Source organism: Saimiri boliviensis, chromosome 9 (assembly GCF_048565385.1).
Source record: "Saimiri boliviensis isolate mSaiBol1 chromosome 9, mSaiBol1.pri, whole genome shotgun sequence".
NCBI classification, from domain to species: domain Eukaryota; kingdom Metazoa; phylum Chordata; class Mammalia; order Primates; family Cebidae; genus Saimiri; species Saimiri boliviensis.
This window is the reverse complement of record NC_133457.1, coordinates 10,688,577-10,711,856: the sequence shown is the minus strand read 5'-3', so window position 1 is coordinate 10,711,856 and position 23,280 is coordinate 10,688,577. Positions and strand designations below refer to the sequence as shown.

The 23,280-nt window shown below is 38.1% G+C and overlaps 1 protein-coding gene across 3 annotated transcripts in view; it reads left to right on the top strand.

Annotated features, from left to right (window-relative positions):
• TOPBP1 (DNA topoisomerase II binding protein 1) overlaps positions 1-23,280 on the top strand; it is a 64,555-nt gene that overhangs the window by 16,283 nt on the left and 24,992 nt on the right. For all 3 annotated transcript variants that reach the window (XM_039480313.2, XM_039480311.2, XM_039480314.2), the window contains exons 11-19: positions 2,544-2,899; positions 3,565-3,737; positions 9,362-9,573; positions 11,254-11,540; positions 17,784-17,957; positions 18,043-18,152; positions 21,708-21,831; positions 22,414-22,560; positions 22,684-22,786. In XM_039480313.2, the coding sequence (XP_039336247.2) occupies positions 2,544-2,899; positions 3,565-3,737; positions 9,362-9,573; positions 11,254-11,540; positions 17,784-17,957; positions 18,043-18,152; positions 21,708-21,831; positions 22,414-22,560; positions 22,684-22,786 (1,686 nt within the window). The remainder of the gene's footprint in view (positions 1-2,543; positions 2,900-3,564; positions 3,738-9,361; positions 9,574-11,253; positions 11,541-17,783; positions 17,958-18,042; positions 18,153-21,707; positions 21,832-22,413; positions 22,561-22,683; positions 22,787-23,280) is intronic.

The following is a 23,280-nucleotide window of genomic DNA, read 5'->3' as shown; positions in this document are numbered from 1 at the left end:
CTCAGGAAAGATGTTTTTTCCCCTTGACCCAAAGCCAGTGTTCTTGACCTCTTCCTTTGCAAGGCAGATTTGTTGTTGGTTGGTTGGTTAGTTTTGGTCTGTTTACTAAAGGTATGTCCCTTCAGGGATTCTGGGTTTGTTCTCTCAGGATATATATTCTGCTTCACCTCTAATTTTTATGAAACCTAAAGATTGGCTCCTGTCTCCTGTGTGATGCCCTTATATTCCAAGGGTCTGGGTGCTACACAAATATATAATAGATTTTGACTAACCATTAGCTTTAGTAACTACTTAATGTTCTGGATTTAGTAACCACTTAGTGATCTGGATTTTAATATTTTATCCTGTATTTTGAAGTGTCTTCTTAGTGAGAAGGTTTCAAAGCTCTACCCTACCATATTTCTAGAGGGGAAATTCCTACCATTCCTTTTTTATTTATACTATTTCCATATTCCAAAATTGACTTTTCTCAAACAGTTTACTTAATGCTTTACTATTGTATCACATCAGGAGATCATCCTAATTTTCTAGGATGCTCTGCTATAAAGAAGCCACAAATTAACTGAAAGCAATTTTTTTTTTTTTTTTTTTTTTTTTTTTTTTTTTTTGAGACAAGATCTTATTTCATCACCCAGGCTGGAGTGCAGTGTTGCAATCTTGGCTCACTGCAAGCTCCACCCCCTGGGTTCAAGCGATTCCCCTGCCTCAGCCTCCTGAGTAGCTGGGCGTATGAGCGTGCACCACCACACCCAGCTAATTTTTCTGTTTTTAGTAGAGACAGGGTTTCACCATGTTGGCCACTGGGCTGATCTCAAACTCCTGGCCTCATGTGATCCTCCTGCCTTAGCCTCCCAATGTGTTGTGATTACAGTTGTGAGCCACCGCACCCAGCCAGCAATTTTATATATTATCCTTCAGCCAATAGTACTTGGTGTAGGGCAGGTGATTAGTTTCCTAAACCTTCCTTTCTAAGGCAACTAGTGGTTTACTGACTTTATAAGGACGAAATGATAGTAAATCTCAATGGATCACTAAGCATCTTAGAAAGAGTATAATAAAGTATTTTATAATTAATTCTTAAAATTGCTTTTGATTTAGGGGAGCTTTTTGAATGATTGGTTTATCACGTAGTATCTCTTAGGCTTTTGGGTGAGATCTGTTTGAAAAGAGATCCTACTACTAAAATAAATGGAAAGAACTGCTGTAGAACGTGTTAGTTTATTACGAGTCTCTTAATAACTTGAGTTTTACTAATGGTTTATAAGAACTTAGTATTTCTACTTTGTTTTTGTAGTAGTCGTCTAAAATTCTACTGGATTTCTTCCTCCTTCCTGTCTTACAATGTATAGACATTGAACAAAGTTTTTTTTTCTCCTAGATGTGACTGCATAATAGTTGTACTTGCAAAAAAATAGAAAGGTTTTTACTTATAAAACAAACTGTTTGCATTTTAACAAAACTGTTAAAAAACAAACTTTCCGGAATGTTTTGCAACACCTTTATTTCCATCTAAGCTTATTTATTCTCATGAGTATATCTATAAATTGTAAATGTACTATTATCCTTTATTCCTTATAAAATCAAGAGTCAAGGAGACTATAAAACTAGAACCCACCTCTCCTGACTTGTGATCAGTAAACTCCGTAGACAACATTATGCTTCCTTTGTGTGAATAAGAACAATTTTAATACTTACGTTTAGTAGGAGTCATTAGTTTCTAATGTGTTATTACAATAATTTACTTAAAAATGAAAATTCCAGTATCTACTGGAGATGAGGATAGAAGTAAGAAGGTGGCATTATAACATGTTGTTATGAACTCTGGAGTCAGACAGACTTTGGTTCATACCTCATTTCTGCCACTTAACTGTGTGACCTTAGCAAGTTACATAACCTCTTCAAGCCTGAGACTCCTTTTGTAGAAAAGGAATGTACTGATATTATCAACCTCACAGTTGGCATTATGTGAGCATTACGTGAATGTGAAGCACTTAGTCACAGTGCTTATGTAAATGAAAGAATGAACTGTTGAATAGCTTCCAGCCTTGTTGTAATTGCATAGCATGGCAAACTTTTTCTCTGAAAGGGAAGACAATAAATATTTCAGGATTTGCCAACCACTTCCTTATAGTCATTTCCATGTTAAGGGCTTGACAGTTAATACCATTTAGAACTGTTAATTTTCTCCATAATGATATTTTCTTAATTGTATGGTGAATCATCTAAACCAGTTTTGGAACTAAAGACAGTCCTGTTGGAGGTGTATAATTTTAAACTAATTTAAGTTTCTATTATACTGGGAATACCTAGAACTAACATGATGACTCTTTGCCTTCCTGTTGGACGATGGTAATACTAATAGGACTCTTGGTAACCCCGAAGACAGGGTGAATCCATATCTCTTTACTGGGTACACATAAGCCTTAGTTTTGTAACTATAGTCAAAATTCTTAGATTCCATGTTACATTAATATCCTTGCTAGGAAGTAAACTTTAACTATTAGGTAATTGTTTGTTAGAAATCATTTACTTTTCTCTTTCAGTTGAGGATAAGAAGTCTGAACCTGAGAAGTCTGAAGTTAGGCCCTTTAATGATTCTACTCATGTCGAGCCCTTGAATGATTCTACTCATATTTTGCAAGAAGAAAACCAGTCTTCTGTCAGTCATTGCTTCCCTGATGATTCTACAGTTACTGCAGAAGGCTTATTTAGCCAAAAGAGTTTCCTTGTTTTGGGTTTTAGTACTGAAAATGAATCTAACATTGCAAACATCATAAAAGAAAATGCTGGGAAAATCGTGTCCCTTCCAAGCAGAACTATTGCTGATTATGCTGTGGTTCCTCTGCTGGGGTGTAAGGTAGAAGCCACCGTGGGAGAAGTTGTTACAAATACATGGCTGGTAAGAAAACACTGTAGCAGTTGAAATAGGTATCGAAGGATATCTGAATGCCAAGAAGGTTAATGTTGATTTCTCAGGCTGTTCAGTTATAATAAATCGGTGTTTTAATTACAACACTCTTGATTTTGCTTTTAGCAAGGGAAATTCTAAAACAAAATGTGCAAGCTTCTTGCACCTAATCCTGCTGTAGTAGAGGCTCCTGTTTCCCAGAGGCCACGGCAGCAACATTCCTCCTTAGGAGGTCTCTTTACAGTCATCTCACACTGTTAGTCTTGTTTTCTCACAACCAAAGCATCACTGGTAATTTCACGCTGGATTTTTTTTTTTTAAGGTTTCAAGAGTTATGAGAAAAATAGTATAAACTTAAAAGTATGTATATAAACTAACACATTAGAAGGAGTGAAATTTAAAGCAACATTCAGTAACTCCAATGATACTACTATTTTAATAGCCTAATATAGTCAGTCAATTTATGTATATGTGTGTATGTATATGTAAATTTTAACATTATCATATGAAATGTATTGAGAATGAGCATACACAAGTTTATATTAAAGTAAAATTTCTTCTTATCAAAACTAAAGTATTGCTCCTGTAACTGAATTAATGTTAACCACCGGTTGCTTATTTCATGTTGGCTTTACTGTTTCTCTTGTTTTCAAAAGGTTACTTGCATAGACTATCAGACTTTGTTTGATCCAGAGTCGAATCCTCTCTTCACACCAGTCCCAGTAATGACAGGAATGACTCCTTTAGAGGATTGTGTTATATCATTTAGCCAGTGTGCTGGAGCAGAAAAAGAGTCTTTAACATTCCTAGCAAACCTCCTTGGAGCAAGGTATGTGATATTTTTAATGCATCCACTGTGTTGGTGTATCTTTTTGTTTTCTTAGAGAGCATTCAAATTAGAATTTGGTTGAGTGTCTTTATTATATTTATGGATGCTATGTGCTGTATCTATGTGATGGCTCAACGTGGCAGAAGGGAGAGTACAAGTAGTTGGATGCCTGGCCGACTTCTAAGAATACAGGCATAATGGCTTTGCCACTGTAAAAGGGAATATTTAATACTGAATTTTGGGGTACTATTGAATAGTTCTTATTTAAGCATTATATCCTTCAATGTGCCATATGGATGATTTCTTCTTTTTTCAGTATATAGTAATTATTTCTCTGGTTTTCAGCCAGAAATGCAAATGTTAAATGGGAGTAATGAATACTTTGGATGAAAGAAAATGAATTTGGCCGGGCGCGGTGGCTCAAGCCTGTAATCCCAGCACTTTGGGAGGCCGAGGCGGGTGGATCACGAGGTCGAGAGATCGAGACCATCCTGGTCAACATGGTGAAACCCCGTCTCTACTAAAAATACAAAAAGTTAGCTGGGCATGGTGGTGCGTGCCTGTAATCCCAGCTACTTAGGAGGCTGAGGCAGGAGAATTGCCTGAGCCCAGGAGGCGGAGGTTGCGGTGAGCCGAGATCGTGCCATTGCACTCCAGCCTGGGTAACAAGAGCGAAACTCCGTCTCAAAAAAAAAAAAAAAAAAGAAAATGAATTTAAAAGTTATTTCCAAAATTCACATTGGCCCAGCCCTTAATTGAACATTATATATGATGGCTGTTTTAAAAAGTAGAGGCCGGGTGTGGTGGATTACACCTGTAATCTTAGCACTTTGGGAGGCTGAGGCAGAAGGATAGGTTGAGGCCAGGAGTTGAAGGCCAGTCTGGGCAGCATAGTGAGACCACATTTCTACAAAATAAAAATTAATTAGTTGGGCATGGTGGCACACAGCTGTAGTCCTAGCTACCTGAGAGACAGAAGCCATAGGATCCTTGGAGTCTAGGAATTTGAGACTGGAGTCCAGGAGTTTGAGACTAGAGTGAGGTATCATTGAGCCACCACACCTGAGCCTGGGTAACAGAATGAGATCCTGCCTCTAAAAATATAAAAACTAAATTTTAAAAAAGTAGAAAATGATTTTATCAATAAATATAAATAAACTAAACTTTTATACTAAAAGGAAAATACTTTTGCATTAAATCATAAAACACAACTATACTTTTCGTTTTTTGAGACAGAGTCTTACTCTGTCACCCATGCTGGAGTGCAGTGGCATGATCTTGGCTCACTTAAAAGCCCTGACTCCCAGATTCAAGCAATTCTCCTGCCTCAGCCTCCCAAGTAGCTGGGACTACAGGTGCCACCACCATGCCTGGCTAATTTTTGTATTTTTAGTAGAGAAAGGGTTTCACCATGCTGGCCAACTGGTCTTGAATTTCTGACCTTGTGATTCGCCTACCTCATCTTCCCAAAGTCCTGGGATTATAGGCATGAGCCACCGCACCTGCCCTCAACTATCATTTTAAACAAAAGATATACCTAAAACAAAGTGATTCAGAACTTTTGAGAAAAACAAAAAGGGTGGGCAAAGATATGTACTAAGTAAATGTAAACAAAAAGAAAAGGGGGGGGTACAGTTTTACTATCGCACAAGTTTAAATTTAAATCAAAAGGCATTAAGCTAGAAAAAGAAGAGCACTCTAAATAAAGAGTGCTGTTAACATTGAAGATAAAATATGTATGTACCAAATAGAGCAGCATCATTCATAAAACAGAAACAACAGAGTTGTAAATAGGAATCAACAGAAACATTACTTCTAGGAGACTTTATTTCCCATATTTTACTGTATGACAGTTGAAAAAGACAGAAAACAAGGAAGGATATAGACTTAAATAGCATATTTAATTACATATCTACCCTGAAATGGTGAGCATACCTTTTCAAGTGCCTGTGGATACTCATAAATGCTGCCTGTAAAAAAAAAAAAGAAAGCAAAATTGGCCACAAAGAAAATCTTAGTACTTTTCCCAAAGTAAAAAGTTTGCAGACCATATTCTCTCATCACAGCACAAAAAACTAGAAATGAATAATAAAACTCTAAAATGAACGATTCTATCAATTGGAAATTTTTAAAACTGTTTTTAGTAACTCTGTTTAAAGAGGAAATCAAAACCATACAAAGTTAGAAATGGTTATCAACCCAAAGCCTGGGCGTAGTGGCTCATGCCAGTAATTCCAGCACTTTGGGAGGCCAAGGTGGGCGAATCACGAGGTTGGGAGTTGCAGACAAGCCTGACCAACATAGTGAAACCCTGTCTCTAAGAAAAATACAAAAATTATCCGAGTGTAGTGGTGTGAGCCTGTATCCCCAGCTATTCAGGAGGCTGCGACTTGAACCCAGGAGGCGGAAGTCGCAGTGAGCCGAGATCATGCCACTGCACTCCAGCCGGGGCAACAAAGAAAGAAAAAAGAAAGAAAAAAAGAAAGAAAGAGTTTTCAACCCAATAGTAACAAACAGCCTGGTGCCGTTTCACACTAAAACTAAAGCTTGAAGAAATAGTTAATTTCAGATCTGAGGGAGAAAATGTACTAGTAAGTCTGGAACATTTTGTCAGACCAAATAGCAAGGACATTATCAATGACTACTGGAGAGGATTGTGTCTGAAGTACCTCCACTGGGCTGGTCTGAGTGTAGGGACGTTTACAACTACGTGATCACAACCAGTTACAAACGTCTTTGTTCCTTCTCTAAACCCATTGCTTCACTTGACTTGACTAGCCTTAAAAAAAAAAAAAAAAAGTACCTCCACTGCCAAAGATGAAAACTTAGGTATCATTAGAGATAATAACTGCAGTGGATCCAAACACATGAAATAGTTTTTAAGTCATGACTTCATAATGACACCAAATAAACTAAGGTAATTGGTCATCTTTGAAAGATATTAGGGAACCAATCCACTACCTTGAAAGCTGACAAAGGGAAAAGATCAAGTATTTATTTAACCTTGCATTTCCTGTGCAGTTTGCATCAGGGTAACATGGCAGTTGGTAAGGCAGAGTTTCCCTTTATAAAGATGTTTCAACAAATAAATAAATAAGGAATGATTAAGATTGTAACCCCTGATGAATGAAATAATATAGGCGTTGAACATCAATAATTAATCACGCAGTAAAGGGACAAAACAAGATGTACCTTCTTATGAAGAATATACCACCACTTGAATTAGTCTTGCCAAAATAATCAAACCTCAATCTGATGATGCTTCTAGACCCAACTACCAATTTATAGGAAACACAAACAGCAGAACAGCATCTTAAACTACACGACAACAATACCATCAGCAAAACTCTGCAGTATAAATGATCCAATGTCTTGAATGAATATATGTTAAGGGTGTGGAAGAGAAGCTAGGAACCTATAAGTTAAAAGACATGAAAAGCAGAAGCCTAAATGTAGTCTTTAAAGATGCCATTATTTGATTAAAGAAAAGTAAAGAATTGATTACCGTAAATGTCCAGATAGTTCTGGCCCAGTGGCTTATGCCTATAATCCCAGCACTTTGGGAGGCCAAAGGATTGCTTGAGCTGAGGAGTTCAAGACCAGCCTGAACAACATAGTAAGACCTCATCTCTATTTTTAAAATAAAATAAAATAAATGAGCCAGGCATGGTGACATGTGCCTATGGTCCCAACTACTCGGGAGGCTGAGGCAGGAGGACTGCTTGAGCCCAGGAGATCAGGGCTGCATTGAGCTATGATCACTCAACTATACTACAGCCAGGGCAACAAAGTGAGACCCTGTCTCAAAAAAAAAAAAAAAAAAAAAAGCCCAAATAATGGCTACTATTAAGTGGGGAGGGAAGGGAGGTGGTATGGCCTGTTGGAGAGGTTCTGAGGTGCTAACAAGATTCTGTCTCCTGACATGGGTGGTGGACATAAGGGTTTCACCTTATAATAATTCATTAAACTGTATATTTCTCTTTTTTTGCTGTTTTGTATTTGAATTACATGAAACAATAAAATATTCTTTTAAAACTGAAATTGTGGAAGATAATAACAAACATTACAACAGACTGCACTGGCTACAACTAAAGCTGTACTCAGCAGGAAAGTCATGCAAATTCTGAAATAGAATAATTGGGACTAGCCCTAGCAGTTATTAAAATATATTTTGTGGCCAGTTTCGGTGGCTCATGCCTTTAATCTGAGCACTTTGAGAGGCTATGGCAGGAGGCCAAGTTCAAGACCAGCCTGGGCAATATACTGAGACCCTGTCTTTACAAAAGTTTAAAAATTAGCCAGGCTATGTAGTATGAACCTGTAGTCTCAGTTATTTGGGAGGCTGAGGTGGGAGGATTGTTTGAGTCTGGGAGGTCAAGGCTGCAGTGGGCCACAATGGCACCACTGTACTTTATCCTGGAGGACAGAGCAAGACCCTGTCTCAGAAAACAAACAAATATGTATTTTGTGAAACTTTACTAAATAACAGTGTGGTTGCCTGTAGCAGAATGTTTAATTAATGGTCAGCAAGTGTAGTAGGAGACCCAAATACAAAAAGGAATTTATGATAAAAGTGGCATTTCAGATCAGTAAGGAAGATATGGCTTATTCAATAAATAGGGTGCATTAAAGTTGGAGCAATATCTCATACCTAAGTAAGTACTGAATGGATAGTGGGTTAAATGTAAAAAATGAAGTCATAAAAGTAGTAGGATAAACATATAACATAGAAAAAGAAGTGCTAGGAAACATGGGAAATTTAAAAATCTGAAAAGTCAGGGACTAGAATGTAAAACCCAGAAGTCAAAAGAAATCACTGAATTCTGTTCAATCTCATGTGGTAGACTTCTTTTTTCTGCCCCATATTCTCTGTGTTTAATATCCTATGATCTTGAGTAAGTCACTTAATTTCTCTGTATTTTTCCCCACATCTAAAATATTGAGAGGATCAAATGAGATAATACATAGAAATGCTTTGAGAAGTTGTGGTGGATTTTAAAAAATTTCTCTTTGCTCCTGTCATCTTTGCAAGAAAGGACAAGGCGTGTGGGTAGTAGCTAATTAAGGAGGTAATTTTGGCTTTGGAAGGCAGTTCACACCTGTAATCCCAACTTTAGGAGGCTGAGGCAGGAGGATCACTTGAGCTCAGGAGTTCGAGACCAGGCTAGGCAACATAGTGAAACCCCATTTCTACAAAAAATAGAAAAATTAGCTGGGTGTGGTGGTGTACACCTCTAGTCCAAGCTACTGGGGAGGCTGAGGTGGGAGGATGGCTTGAGCCCAGGAGGCACAGGTTGCAGTGAGCTGTGAGTATGCCACTGCACTCCAGCCTGGACAACATAGCAAGACCCTGTCTCAAAAAAAGAGATAATTTTGCTGTCTACATTTTGCATGTCTAATTATGTTTTTTAAAAAGTTTGTTCTAGCAATATGTTTTTACCCAAGAATAAACATTTGTAAGGGGATTAGCTTAATTTCACATAGAATAAACCAACTTTTAATCAATGTATATTTTCTTATACTTAGATGATCTCTAACCACACTGTTGTGTTAGAAATGTTGTTCTTAGTTTGTGGACTAATTGTATACGTGACCATTTGCACTTCTTTAAATATAAATTTCAGTGTTCAAGAATACTTTGTTCGCAAGTCCAACGCAAAGAAAGGCATGCTTGCCAGTACTCACCTGATATTAAAGGAACCTGATGGCTCTAAATATGAAGCTGCAAAAAAGTGGAATTTACCTGCAGTTACTATAGCTTGGCTGTTGGAGACTGCTAGAACGGGAAAGAGAGCAGATGAAAGCCATTTTCTGATTGAAAATTCATCTAAAGAAGGTTAATACTTTCATTCTGTTCTTTTATATATATTTACAACTTGATGGTTTCTGGGATATAAATGTGCCAATGCTTGTTTTTAGGAAAGGTTATTGGTTTTCGCTTTTCACATTGGGTGCAGTGAGGGTCTCAGTGTTTGAAGTCTAAAGATGTATGCTTGACTCCTGTTTACTATTGATTCTTTCTGTGGCTCACAGTAACACACTATGTAATTAATGTGCTTTCATCTTTGGGCTTCTGCACGTTTCCTGTGGACCACCTCACAATTGCTTGCTCTTCCTTCTTACCAGTTCTCAGCTAAGATACTACTTTCCCTGGAAAGCCTTTCTTGACTCACCAAGTATGGCCTTTGTCTTGCTGTAATGTTTTGTTTTACCATGACACTTTGTATCAACCCTTTTATAGCTCTTACCTCAGTGTTGTAATGCTGGTTTATTTTGTGTCTTTCTGCTAAATTACAAGTTCTAGAAAGGCAGGGAACACGCATGTCTTGTGAATTCTGTATTTCCCATGTTTTACACTAGACGTGGCATGGAGTAGTTATCTAATGTTTTTTAAGTGTTGGAAAAAGGTGGAAGGCAGGGGTGGAAGAATCAGTACCCTCTCTTGTAAGATAATAGCATCCCTGGGCAAACTTCAGGGACCTATCAGCAACTTGGGAATACCTCTCAGGGTCATTACTTATTTTGCCAGACAGATGTAATTTTATGACTGAGGCTAAGTGATGTTTAGGTCATATTGAAATTTGATTAAGAATTTTCTAAAATTTGACTGTAGTTAACTCTGAGTACATGTAATTTAGATTTTCTTTTTACTCTGTCCTTGACTAGGAAGACATTAACTGATACAATTTCTGGCAAATAAGCTTATTGAGACATAGCAAGATAAAACAGGAAATCTTATTTTATTTTTTTCAGTTAATGTGCTTATCTAATATATATTTAATGCATAATCTGGTTTGTTTCTTGGAAAGTAGCTATATAATTTTATGATTTAAAGTGTACCTAGCCGGGCGCGGTGGCTCAAGCCTGTAATCCCAGCACTTTGGGAGGCCGAGGTGGGTGGATCACGAGGTCAAGAGATCGAGACCATCCTGGTCAACATGGTGAAACCCTGTCTCTACTAAAAATACAAAAAATTAGCTGGGCATGGCGGCGCGTGCCTGTAATCCCAGCTACTCAGGAGGCTGAGGCCAGAGAATTGCTTGAACCCAGGAGGAAGAGGTTGCGGTGAGCCGAGATCGTGCCATTGCACTCCAGCCTGGGTAACGAGAGTGAAATTCTGTCTCAAAAAAAAAAAAAAAAAGTGTACCTGAGAATTGACATGAAAACTAACAATTAGTTAGAGATGCCAAGGTGGGTGGATTGCTTGAGCCTAGGAGTTCAAGACTAGCATGGGCAACCAAAAAAATACAAAAAATTAGCCAAGTGTGGTGGTATGTGCCTGTAGTCCTACCTGTTTGGAAGGCTGAGGTGAGAGGATTGCTTGAGCCCAGGAGGTCAAGGCTGCAGTGAGCCGTGAACACACCACTGCACTCCAGCCTGGGTCAGAGTCAGAGAAAGACCCAGTATCTAAAAAAGAGAAAAGAAAGAAAACAGATATAAAACATTACTTCTTGTGTATAGGAAAAAAGTGGGCATTAGTGGCTCATGTTTGTTTCTTTTCATTTTAAATCTCTAGAACGAACTTTGGAAATGGAAGTAACAAATGGAATCAATCTAAATCCAGATACTGCAGAGCATCCTGGCACACACTTGCAGACTCACAGAAAAACTGTCGTTACACCTTTAGATATGAACCGCTTTCAGAGTAAAGCTTTCTGCGCTGTGGTCTCACAACATGCCAGACAGGTTTCAGCCTCCCCAGCAGTAGGACAACCACTTCAGAAGGAGCCCTCATTACACCTGGATACACCATCAAAATTTCTCTCCAAGGACAAACTCTTCAAGCCTTCCTTTGATGTGAAGGTAAGATTGATAGGCAGTGGTCCCAGAGTTAATAGTTTTACCATTTATAAAGTTAAAGCACCAAATTCTGCATCACTTCCAAAATGTTGGAGTCAATTTTCCAGAGATGTTGGCAAGTAGATTTATGTTACTGAGTTTGAATGTTTTGGGTCCCAATATACATCCAGGGTTACAGTAACAGATATAGATAAATATGGTGTGAAATGAGGACATCTAGGTTCAAATACTAGATTGATCTTGAACTGTGTGACTAGGCCAATCATTTAACCTAACTGAGCTTCAGTTTGTTGTTTCATACAAAGAGGATAATATTTGCTTTGAAAATTCATAGATTCTAAAGATCAAATGATGAAAGCATTTTATAAACTATAAAATATAAACACACTGCTACTTTATGTATTGGTTCTCAGAGTATACCCATGATTTACTTTCTGAAAATGTGTATTATCACCTTACTTGAATTGTTTCCTGTAAAGACATTAGTTAACTTTGTGTTCTAGTTTCATCTCCTGAGCAGTATAGTATGACTCCCTTTCTGAAAAATTTATTTGCAAATCAGGGGCTAAGGTAATCTAGATGATTTTCTTTTATTTTCCAAAGCTGATTTTCATCACTTTTTTTTTTTTTTTTTTTTTTTTTTTTTTTTTTTGAGATGGAGTTTCGCTCTTGTTGCCCAGACTAGAATGCAATGGCATGATTTTAGCTCACTGCAACCTCTGCTTCCCAGGTTCAAGTGATTCTCCTGCCTTAGCCTCCCAAATAGCTGGGATTACAGGCATGTGCCACCACACCCGGCTAATTTTATATTTTTTTAGTAGAGACAGGGTTTCTCCATGTTGGTCAGGCTGGTCTTGAACTCCCAACCTTAGGTGATCCACCCGCCTTAGTCTCCCAAAGTGCTAGGATTATAGGTGTGAGCCATCATCACTGTTTCTTTAGTAGCTTTTGACCTCTTAAGTGGCTGTTCAAACCATTGTCTATGATTTCTTTATCCATGAACCTTTGCAGAATCATTGTACTCATTCATCTGTTGATATTTTTGCTTGTAGGGTATTTAGAAGCAATATTCTAATAATTTTTATTACTGTGTTTTGGAGCAGACTTATTAAAAAGTTTACAGATGATTCATATTCAGAAAATAAATATTGATATCCAAGATAATTTTCCCCATGCTGATTTATGTCTTTATTTTTGGTCAGAATTCCCGTGACCCACATGAAAAAAAATCTGTCTTTACTGTTATAACAAACTCAAAATCCTACATTTTCACATGAAATCTCTTCTGAGTTAACATTTTGTACTGTGATTAATACCTGGTCCATATCCCTTAAGAAATAGAGGAAAATCAGTCTTGGGAACTGTGAGGTGTAGGATCAAACCTCTTCTTTTGCCTCCTGCTGCCTTTTAAAAGCAAGTCAGCCTCTGGGCTTTATATTCTCATTGATAAAATCCAGATGATCTCTAAACTTTCATAACTCACAGATTCTCTGAAGAGCAAATGTAATAATATTAGTAGGGAAGAAAATAGTAGAAATATTTTCAGTCATTGAGACCATTCTTTTGTAGCTACCTTGCAATAAAAGTTTTGTAGGGGAAAGCTTATAGTTCTGAATAGCCTCAGTGCAAAAAACACATTTAAAGATTTTATTGTTCAGAGTCATAATTTATTGAGCAGCGTTTTTTCTCTTTTTTCTTTCTTGTTTGATGGCATGTAAATAATGCTTCATCTTATAATCAGTGGTTCTTCAAACTGATATAATATGTTGAATTCTTTACTCAAAACATGAAAGGGCCCATGGAATAATCACAAAATTGACCATCTATTAGGCCTTACCCTCCCTCCACCCCCAAAAAATACTCACCTCTTATTTAAACTTAATTTTTAAATAGTATACATCAGAACAGTACAGTAACTACACTGCTAATGAAATATCGGGGTTAATCATTGGGAAACTCCATCTCAAAAAAAAAGAATTAAATTTTAGCATATCAGATGAGTAAATAGAAGAAAAAAAGAAAAATAATAAAAACAAAAAATAAAATTTTAGCATATAGACTTAACCATGTTCTTACAAAATAGATTTAACTGTCATAAGCTATAAAGATATATTAATCTGTTTGTACATTGCCATAAAGAACTACCTGAGACTGAGTTATTTATTTATTTATTTATTTATTTATTTATTTATTTATTTTGAGACGGAGTTTCGCTCTTGTTACCCAGGCTGGAGTGCAATGGCGCGATCTCGGCTCACCGCAACCTCCGCCTCCTGGGCTCAGGCAATTCTCCTGCCTCAGCCTCCTAAGTAGCTGGGATTACAGGCACGCGCCACCACGCCCAGCTAGTTTTTTGTATTTTTAGTAGAGACGGGGTTTCACCATGTTGACCAGGATGGTCTCGATCTCTCGACCTCGTGATCCACCCGCCTCGGCCTCCCAAAGTGCTGGGATTACAGGCTTGAGCCACTGCGCCCAGTGAGTAATTTATTTTTTATTCTGAGACAGAGTCTTGCTCTGTCACCCAGGCTGGAGTGCAGTTGCGTGGTCTCAGCTGACTGCAACCTCCACCTCCTGGGTTCAAGCAGTTCTCCTGCCTCAGCCTCCTGAGTAGCTGGGATTACAGGCACCCACCACCAGGCCTGGCTAATTTTTGTATTTTAGTTAGAAACGGGGTTTCACTATGTTGATCAGGCTGGTCTGAAACTTCTCACTTCAAGTGATCCACCCTCCTTAGCCACCCAAAGAGCTAGGATTACAGGTGTGAGCTCCCATGCCCAACTCTATAAAAAAAAAAAGAGGTTTAATTGTCTCACAGTTCCACGGGCTGTACAGGAAGCACTGCTGGGAGGCCTCAGGAAACTTATAATTATAGTGGAAAGTGAAGGGAAAGTGGACAAGTCTTACATGGATGGAGAAGAAGAAAAAAATAGCAGGCAGAGATGCCACACACTTTTAAACAACCAGATATTGGTCAGGTGCGGTGGCTCATGCCTATAATCCCAGCACTTTTTGAGGCCAAGGCCAGTGGATTACCTGAGGTCAGGGTCAGGAGTTCAAGACCAGCCTGGCCAACATGGTGAAACCCCGTCTTCTACAAAAGTATAAAAATGAGGCAGACATGATGGCTCATGCCTGTAAACTCAGCTACTCAAGAGGCTGCAGCAGGAGAATTGCTTGTACCTAGGAGGCAAAGGTTGCATTGAACCAAGATCACGCCACTGCACTCCAGCCTGGGCGACAGAGTGGGACTCTATCTCAAAACAAACCAGATATTGTGAGAACTCATTATCACAAGAACAGCAAGGGGGAAATCTGCCCCATAATCCAATCACCTGCCACCAGGCTCCTCCTCTATCATTGGGGATTACAGTTCAACATGAGATTTGGGTAGGGACACAAATCCAAACTATATCGAAAGGTAATGTAGATCCTAGAGAAAAAAAAATGCAAGCAGAAACAGTATTTTAAAAGTCTGAAAAGAATAATTGCAGGTAGGCAGTAGCCCTAACATTTATTAAAACCTCCTATATCAAGTTGCAGTAATTAAAGCAGTGTGGTATCATGTGAATAATCAACTCAGTGTACAAGATTATACTCCATAAATAGGGGAAATTATTATATAATAAAAGCATTAAATCAGAAAGCTAGTTAGACATCTGAGAATACGTTGTAATTAAAGTTTACACTTTACAGAAATTAATCAGAAAACTTTTTAATTTTTTTTTTAAACTTTTTAAATAACTTTAATCAGAAAACCTTTTAGGTCAACTTTTTGGGGTTTTTTTGAGATGGGCTCTCACTTTATCACTTAGGCTGGAGTTTAGTGGCATCATCATGGCTCACTGTAGCTTCCACCTCCCAAGCTCAAAGCAGCCCTCCCATCTCAGCCTCCTGAGTAACTCAGACTACAGGTACATGGCACGGTGCCCAGCTAGTTGTATTGTTTTGGAGAGGTAGAGTCTCACCATGTTGCTCAGGCTGGTCTAGAACTCCTGGGCTCAAGCAGTTCTCCTGCCTTGGCATCCCAAAGTGTTGGGAGTATAAGCATGAACCACCACACCCAGCCTAGATGATCAGATCTTTAAATATGAGAAATGAAGCCATAAAAATTCTAAAACATACCATGAGTTTGTTTTTAAAATAATCTTAGTGCAGGGAAGGTCTAACGATCATGTACACTCCAAAAGAAATAGAAGATTCATATGAATTTGACAGCATTAAAAATTCTCTAACTGGGTGTGGTGGCACACACTTGTAGTCCCAGCTGACGTGGAAGGATCTCTTGAGCCCTGGAGGCAGAGGTTGTAGTGAGCCAAGATCAAGCCACTGTACTCCAGCCTGGGCAACAGAGCAAGACCCTGTCTCAAAAAACAAAACAAGCTGGGCGCAGTGGCTCACGCCTGTAATCCCAGCACTTTGGGAGGCCGAGGCGGGTGGATCAAAAGGTCAAGAGATCAAGACCATCCTGGTCAATATGGTGAAACCCCGTCTCTACTAAAAATACAAAAATTAGCTGGGCATGGTGGCACCTGCCTGTAATCCCAGCTACTCAGGAGGCTGAGGTAGGAGAATTGCCTGAACCCAGGAGGCAGAGGTTGCGGTGAACCGAGATCGCGCCATTGCACTCCAGCCTGGGTAACAAGAACGAAACTCTGTCTCAAAAAAAAAACCAAAAAACCAAAAAACAAAAAAAATTCTCCAGTCAAGCACAGTGGCTCACTCACACCTGTAATCACAGCACTTTGGGAGACCAAGGTGAGAGGATTGCTTGAGCCCAGGAGTTTGAAACCAGCCTGGGAAAGACAGCAAGACCCTGTCTCTATGAAAATACTTAAAATTAGCTCAGCACAGGGTTGTGCATCTGGAATCTCAGCTACCTGGGAGACTGAGGTGAGAAGATCCCTTGAACCCAGGAGTTAGAAGTGACCTATGATCATGCCACTGCACTCTAGCCTGGGTGACAAAGCAGGACTCCATCTCTTTAAAAAAAAAAAAAAAAGCTCCATGGCAAAAATTTGACAAATGATAAATGGAAAATTAAAAATATGTGGATGTTATATCACAGTTGATACATGCACATATAAATTCATACAAATGAATATAAAAACATACAAGTGAATATATTAAAAAAGCCAACAACTCAGTGGAAAAATGAGCAAAGGATGGGAACAGATAGTTGTCAACAAAAAATTAGATATGAGTAAACATATATAAAGATCTTCTCTGGAGTAGCTGAGATTACTGACTGGGCTGGTAGATACAGTTTGCTTAGAAGGTTTCCTTTACTCTTGGATGTGCAAAATGGTGTGTGTACAAGGTTATTCATTGCATCATTATACTAGCAAAAGAGGTTAACCTAAAACTTACCAGTTTACACAGGTTAAATACATTTTGGTACATGGAATACTATGCACATGCAACAGAGAATGAGCAAGCCATTTGGACAACAGTAGCTGCCTTTCAGGAGGGATCTGGGTGGCTTTAGAACAGGAATATATTTTGTATTTTTGAAGACTTTTTTCATAATGCTCAGCTTATTCTGACTTTCTAAACTTTCTTAGAATTCATTTCTTGATTATATCCATCCTTGCTTCTTTGTTTCCTTCTGGGTTTTGTTCTTTGATTGATTTGCAAATTCAACTCTTAAGATTCAGGTAAGAGGCAAGCCCTGCTGAAAATATAAGTTTGTTAGTCTCTGAACCAATTTGCTGGACAGTATGGAATTTTTGTTCTTCACAGCATATAGATTTGATTATAGTTTATTCTTTCTATTGTTGTTTGGAGGAAAACTAGAGGAGGTTTAAACTGTAATCCGTTAATTTTAAGGATTCTCCTATTGGCTAGGCGTGGTGACTCATGCACGCCTGCAATCCCAGCACTTTGGAAGGCCAGGGCAAGTGGATCATGAGGTCAGGAGATCAAGACCAGCCTGGCCAATGTGGTGAAACCCCGTGTCTACTAAAAATAAAAAAATTAGCTGGGCATGGTGGTCCAGCTGCCTGTAATCCCAGCTACTCAGGAGGCTGAGGCAGGAGAATTGCTTGAACCTGGGAGTCAGAGGGTATAGTGAGCCGAGATTTTTCCATCTCAAAAAATAATAATAAAATAATAAATAACGAGGATTCTCCCCGTCTCTCCCTTTATCCCTCTCTCTTCATTTTTCTTTTTTCCTGTCCTGTTAACTCGTCTTGCTTCTCTCTCTCTCTCTTCTTTTCTCCCTTTCCCTCTTCTTTGTATGTATAGGATGCACTTGCAGCCTTGCAAACTCCAGGACATCCTAACCAACAGAAAAGGAAACTGAGTACACCACTCTCAGAAGTCATTGGCAGAAATTTGAAACTTGCTTTGGCAAATAGCTCTCGAGATGCTGTCGCTCTTTCTGCCAGCCCCCAACTGAAAGATGCCCAGTCAGAGAAGGTAGGATTAGTTCTCTTATTAAAAGGAAGTTTTAGATAACATTTCAAATAATGGCTGATCTATTTCCTTTATTTTCCATGGACAGGAAGAAGCTCCAAAGCCACTTCACAAAGTAGTGGTATGTGTTAGTAAAAAACTCAGCAAGAAGCAGAGTGAACTAAATGGGATTGCAGCCTCTCTAGGAGCAGATTACAGGTAATTGGCACATCTTTCTGTTTCGTGGTGATGTGACTGAAATTTATAAGGAAACCTAAAGCTATTGTGAGCATCTACAGAAAAACGTTTATTTTGTTGTTTCATGTGTCTTTATAAAATCTCTCGAGTTGATTTTTAATTTACCACACCCTTTGAAAATAGCCTCTCACATATCAAGTCATTCTTATATGTATATTTTTTAGGGTATGCACAACAAATATTGGAGAACCTATTTCTGCCACTAACTATTCTAGAGACTTGGGATCCATGAGTGATCAATACAGTCTGAAAGAATCCCCGTGCTCAGGGAGTGTATGGTCTATTAATAGTGATACATCTGGATCTGAGATTGTTTTTGCCTTAGTGATTTTTCAGATTAGAGCCCTCTGTGAGTAGTACTGAGTACTCTGGCAGCCCTCCTTTACTAAGATAGTCTTTTTGAGCATGTTTTAATTAAAATTTTTTTTTAAGACTTTGGAGACTTAGATAAAGATTTTTCTTCACTCAATCTGACAACCTAAGCAGAAGACAGTTTCTAGCACAAATGGCATCAGTATCTGGGATTGAGAGTCTCTTGTCTGTAATTACTTTTGTGTTACCTATTGCTAGTTGCTGAGCATTATCTCGTTTCATTCTCACAGTAGCCCTACAAGGAGGGCAGGGTGTTTGTGTGTGTGTGTGTGTGTGTGTGTGTGTGTGTATTTTTTTCAGCAAAATTGAATGTTTTCTTGACTATTGTTTTGATGTAGACATAAGACTACAAAGGAACATACAGGATTTATGTTTTTATACAATTTAAAATGCCAGTCCTCTCAGTATAAAAAATAGAATTTTTACTGAAATTCCTAAACAGAATTTAACTATTGCTTTGCATTGAAGTTTTATATTCATTCTTTTCCTGAAATGGATTGGTAATTGACAAAAAGGAAGAGCCTTTTAATATGCAGAGGTTATGATATTTATGTATTCATAGGTAAGCAGTTCTCAGGTGAAGTTGTTCCAAATGTCCCCTTCCATGATCTAGGAGCAGACTGTCCCAAAGACATCATTTGATACTGTCTTCTGCCTTCAGAAGGTTAAAAATGTAGGCCACATCTTCGCAACACATCAGATGCAGCAGTACAGCAGTCTGTGATACATAGGAGAAATAGAAGGTGCATAATATAGAAAAGATATATTTTCAGTATGTAATGCTGGAGCCTGACTACACTAGAAAACAATGGAGTATTAATATGTTTGTATACCTCTGAAAAGTCAGCACAAATCCAACAGTCCCAAGGCTGAGACCAATCTGGGGGCTCAGATACCATGAGTAGCAGTGGTCTTCCATCAGTTTATACAGTAGTTGCATTTTTGTTATATTAGTGTGTATTAAAACTGCAAAAAATAACGTTATTTCTAGAACAGGTTCTAAACTCATCTAATTATAAACAACTTTTTTTATATACGTGAATTTGTCGAGACATTAGAATATCATGCAAGATATGAGATAATTATATGTATGACTATTCCCCAGAATTTCCAGCATCCTGTACCTTACCCACTACATGCTAATAGCACCCTCCAACATACAGACACACATTGTAATAACCAAAATCACCCTCACAAATGTCCAAAATAACTCCTGAAGTAACACTTTTGCTGAAACTACTGATCTAGACCAAGGGTGGATGGGCTGGTTCATCTGTTTTTGTAAGTAAAGTTTTGTTGGAATACAGCAATGACTTTTCACTTACAAATTACCTATGGCCGCTTTCACCTACAAGGCAAGAGTTGAGCAATTGCGACAGAGATTGTTTGGCCTGCAAAGCCTAAAATATTTACCATCTGCCTTTTAAAAAAAATTTGCCAGACCCTGATGTAAACGATCTACAGATACTGAAAGTCGTTTCTGAATGGCCTCTGAAGACTGAAACTCATGGTTTCCATATTGTCGTAGTGGAGTTGAATAGTAAACCTAATTGATTCAGGCAAAAATACTCTTCTGTTCTTCTGAATTATCTTGATAATATACCACTACAGCAGGAAGGGAGACAGTTATTCGGGGGACTAACAAACTAGGCATGGTGTATTTTTAATATTGTGTTTGAGGATACATAGTCAGTAGGAAATAGAGATTTTTACACATAATTTAGGTGGCAATAGTACTTCTTAATTAATTAGTCTATTTAAAAAGTTTAGAGATATTCCTTACTTAGAAAATGGGAAACATTAAGTATCCATAAGGATAAAATTCTGTTTATTTTGGTGATCGTATTTAGAAATATATTTTTCACTTACCCTTTGATTTTTACTTGATCTTTCTCAGGTCAAAAGAATATTGAATAGGGGCCAGGCATGGTGGCTCATGCCTGTAATGCCAGCACTTTCGGAGGCCAAGGCAGGTGGATCACTTGAAGTCAGGTGTTTGAGACCAGCTTGGCCAATATGGTGAATCCCTGTCTACTAAAAATACAAAAATTAGCTGGGCATGGTGATGCACTCCTGTAGTCCCAGCTACTCGGGAGGCAGAACTGCTTGAACCTGGGAGGCAGAGGTTGCAGAGATCCTAGATTGTGCACTCCAGGCTGGTGACAGAGTGAGACTCCATCTCAAAAAAAAAAAAAAAAAAAAAAAAAATTAGCGGGATGTGGTGGCACACATCTGTGATCCCAGCTACTCAGGAGGCTGAGACAGGAGAATTGCTTGACCCCAGAAAGTGGAGGTTGCAGTGAGCCGAGATTATGCCACTGCCCTCCAGCCTGGGTGACAGAGCAAGACTCTGTCTCCAAAAAAAAAAAAAAGAGAGAGAGAGCGAATATTGGGAGATCATAGCATGAGCATGGCTTTTGAAATCAAACTTATCCCTATCATTTACTCATTGACTATCTTTGAACACAGTACTGAACCATATCCTTTAGTTCTTTTATCTGTAAGGTAAATGTAATAATACCACTGTTAGGATTGTTGTGAGGAATGGATGAGATAATGATGTATAAAATATATATATAGTCTTTTGGGGCATACAGTGAATAGTGACTACCAACAACTGGAGGGCAAATTGGATGCTTTGTGATTTATTAATTTGAAATATCTTTACAATTACTGTAAAAGTGATACTCATTATAAAAGAAAATTGAAACAATTCAGAAAAGCATAAAGAAGAAAGTAATATTTTGAAGAATATTCTTCCAAACCTCTCTCTGTACCTACAGAGATATGCATAATATTTGTCCAAAAAGATAGAGCCTGTCATTATTTTTTAACTGTTTTTTTTTTTTTTTTGAGGCGGAGTCTTGCTGTGTTGCCTGGACTGGAATACAGTGTCTGTTCACAGGTGTGCACTACAGCCTCAAATTCCTGGCCTCAGGTGATCCTCCTGTCTCAGCCTCCTGAGTAGCTGGGACTACAGGGATGTGTCACTTGGCTTGAGCCTGTCATTTTAATGGTCTTGTTTACTCTAGTTTGAAAGTTTTGGGAAGGTCAGAATATTCTGTTCTGTTCATAGAAAATAAGGATCATCTTAAACTAATGTGGATGTTTCTGTTATTCGTTTTCTTGTACTGGTTATTTCAGGTGGAGTTTTGATGAAACAGTGACTCATTTCATCTATCAAGGGCGGCCAAATGACACAAATCGGGAGTATAAATCTGTAAAAGAAAGAGGAGTACACATTGTTTCAGAGCACTGGCTTTTAGATGTAAGCAGTGCTTTTTGTCCCCTCTCTGTTAATTGAATATGTATACAAACATTATTTCAGAGCACTAACTCAGAGTTTTCTCTTTCAGTGGAACTAAAAACCAGTTTAATAATCTTGGTTAACTGTACACATTTCAATTCTTTGGCATCAAAAACTTAAGATCTCTAGTCCTTAAATGCTTAACCAATCTCTAATGGAGACGCTAATTCTCCATTTCCTTTTACTAATTAAAAATGTGATATGAATGGAAAGTTTATAATTATTTGGGGAAAATTTAACGTATCAATAGAGTTTAGGTCTGTTACTTTTTTTCTGGGTATCCTCTGGAGGGTAATTGATACCTTTGCAAAAGCACAGGAATGGTTTCAGATTTTTTACTTCAGTGGATGTGACATTGGAAAAGTGAGGACAATTTGTCATTTGTATGATGCAAATTTTTCAGTGTAACTACTTTTTAAAACTAATTTTGTGAACTTTTTGCCATCTTACATTATAACGTATTGCTTGTCCTTATCTTACTTGACATCTTCTATTCATTAAGATTTTGTCAGTCCTTTGTTAAAGCACACCATTGTATTGCAGTGTGCCCAAGAGAATAAACATCTTCCTGAATCTCTTTATCCTCATACTTATAATCCCAAAATGAGCTTGGATATCAGTGCAGTGCAAGATGGCCGACTCTGTAATAGTCGACTACTCTCAGCTGTGTCTACAACAAAGGATGATGAGGTAGGCATATGGATGATACATTTACCACCTCTTAAGCTACAGGTATAATCGTATAATTGTATATTACTATGAAACCTTATACAGTAGCTTGTTTTGAGAAATTATAATTTTATTTTTCAATAGCCAGATCATTTGATTTTAGAAGAAAATGACATAGACAATATGGCCACCAGTAATAAAGAATCAGCACCATCAAATGAAAATGGAAGGAATGACTCTAAAGGAGGTAAAATATTTTATTTATTTTTAAATTGAAACAATTTTTTTTTTTTGAATCAGGGTCTCACTTTGTTGCCCAGGCTGTATTGCAGTGGCACAGTCATGGCTCACTGAAGCCTCAACCTCCTGGGCTCAGGCGATCCTCCCACCTTCACCTCACAAAGAGTTGGGACCACAGATGCATGTCACCATGTCTGGCAGATGTTGTAATTTTTTGTAGAGATGAGGTCTCGTCATCTTGCCCATACTGGTCAGAAACTCCTGGGCTCAAAGGATCCTCTTGCCTCGTGAGCCACTGTACCCAGCTGTAAAATACTTTTAAATTACTAAATTTGTTTACAAATGTATGTCTTTCTTTCATACAGAATGCTTCCTTTATCAGATAAAAAAATGAAATTATTTTCTATATTGCTAAATACAAGCAAAGCATATATTAGAGGATTGATATGTGGTCCAATGCTGATTATTAAGTGATAATTTGCAAATTTTTGTGTAGTTTAA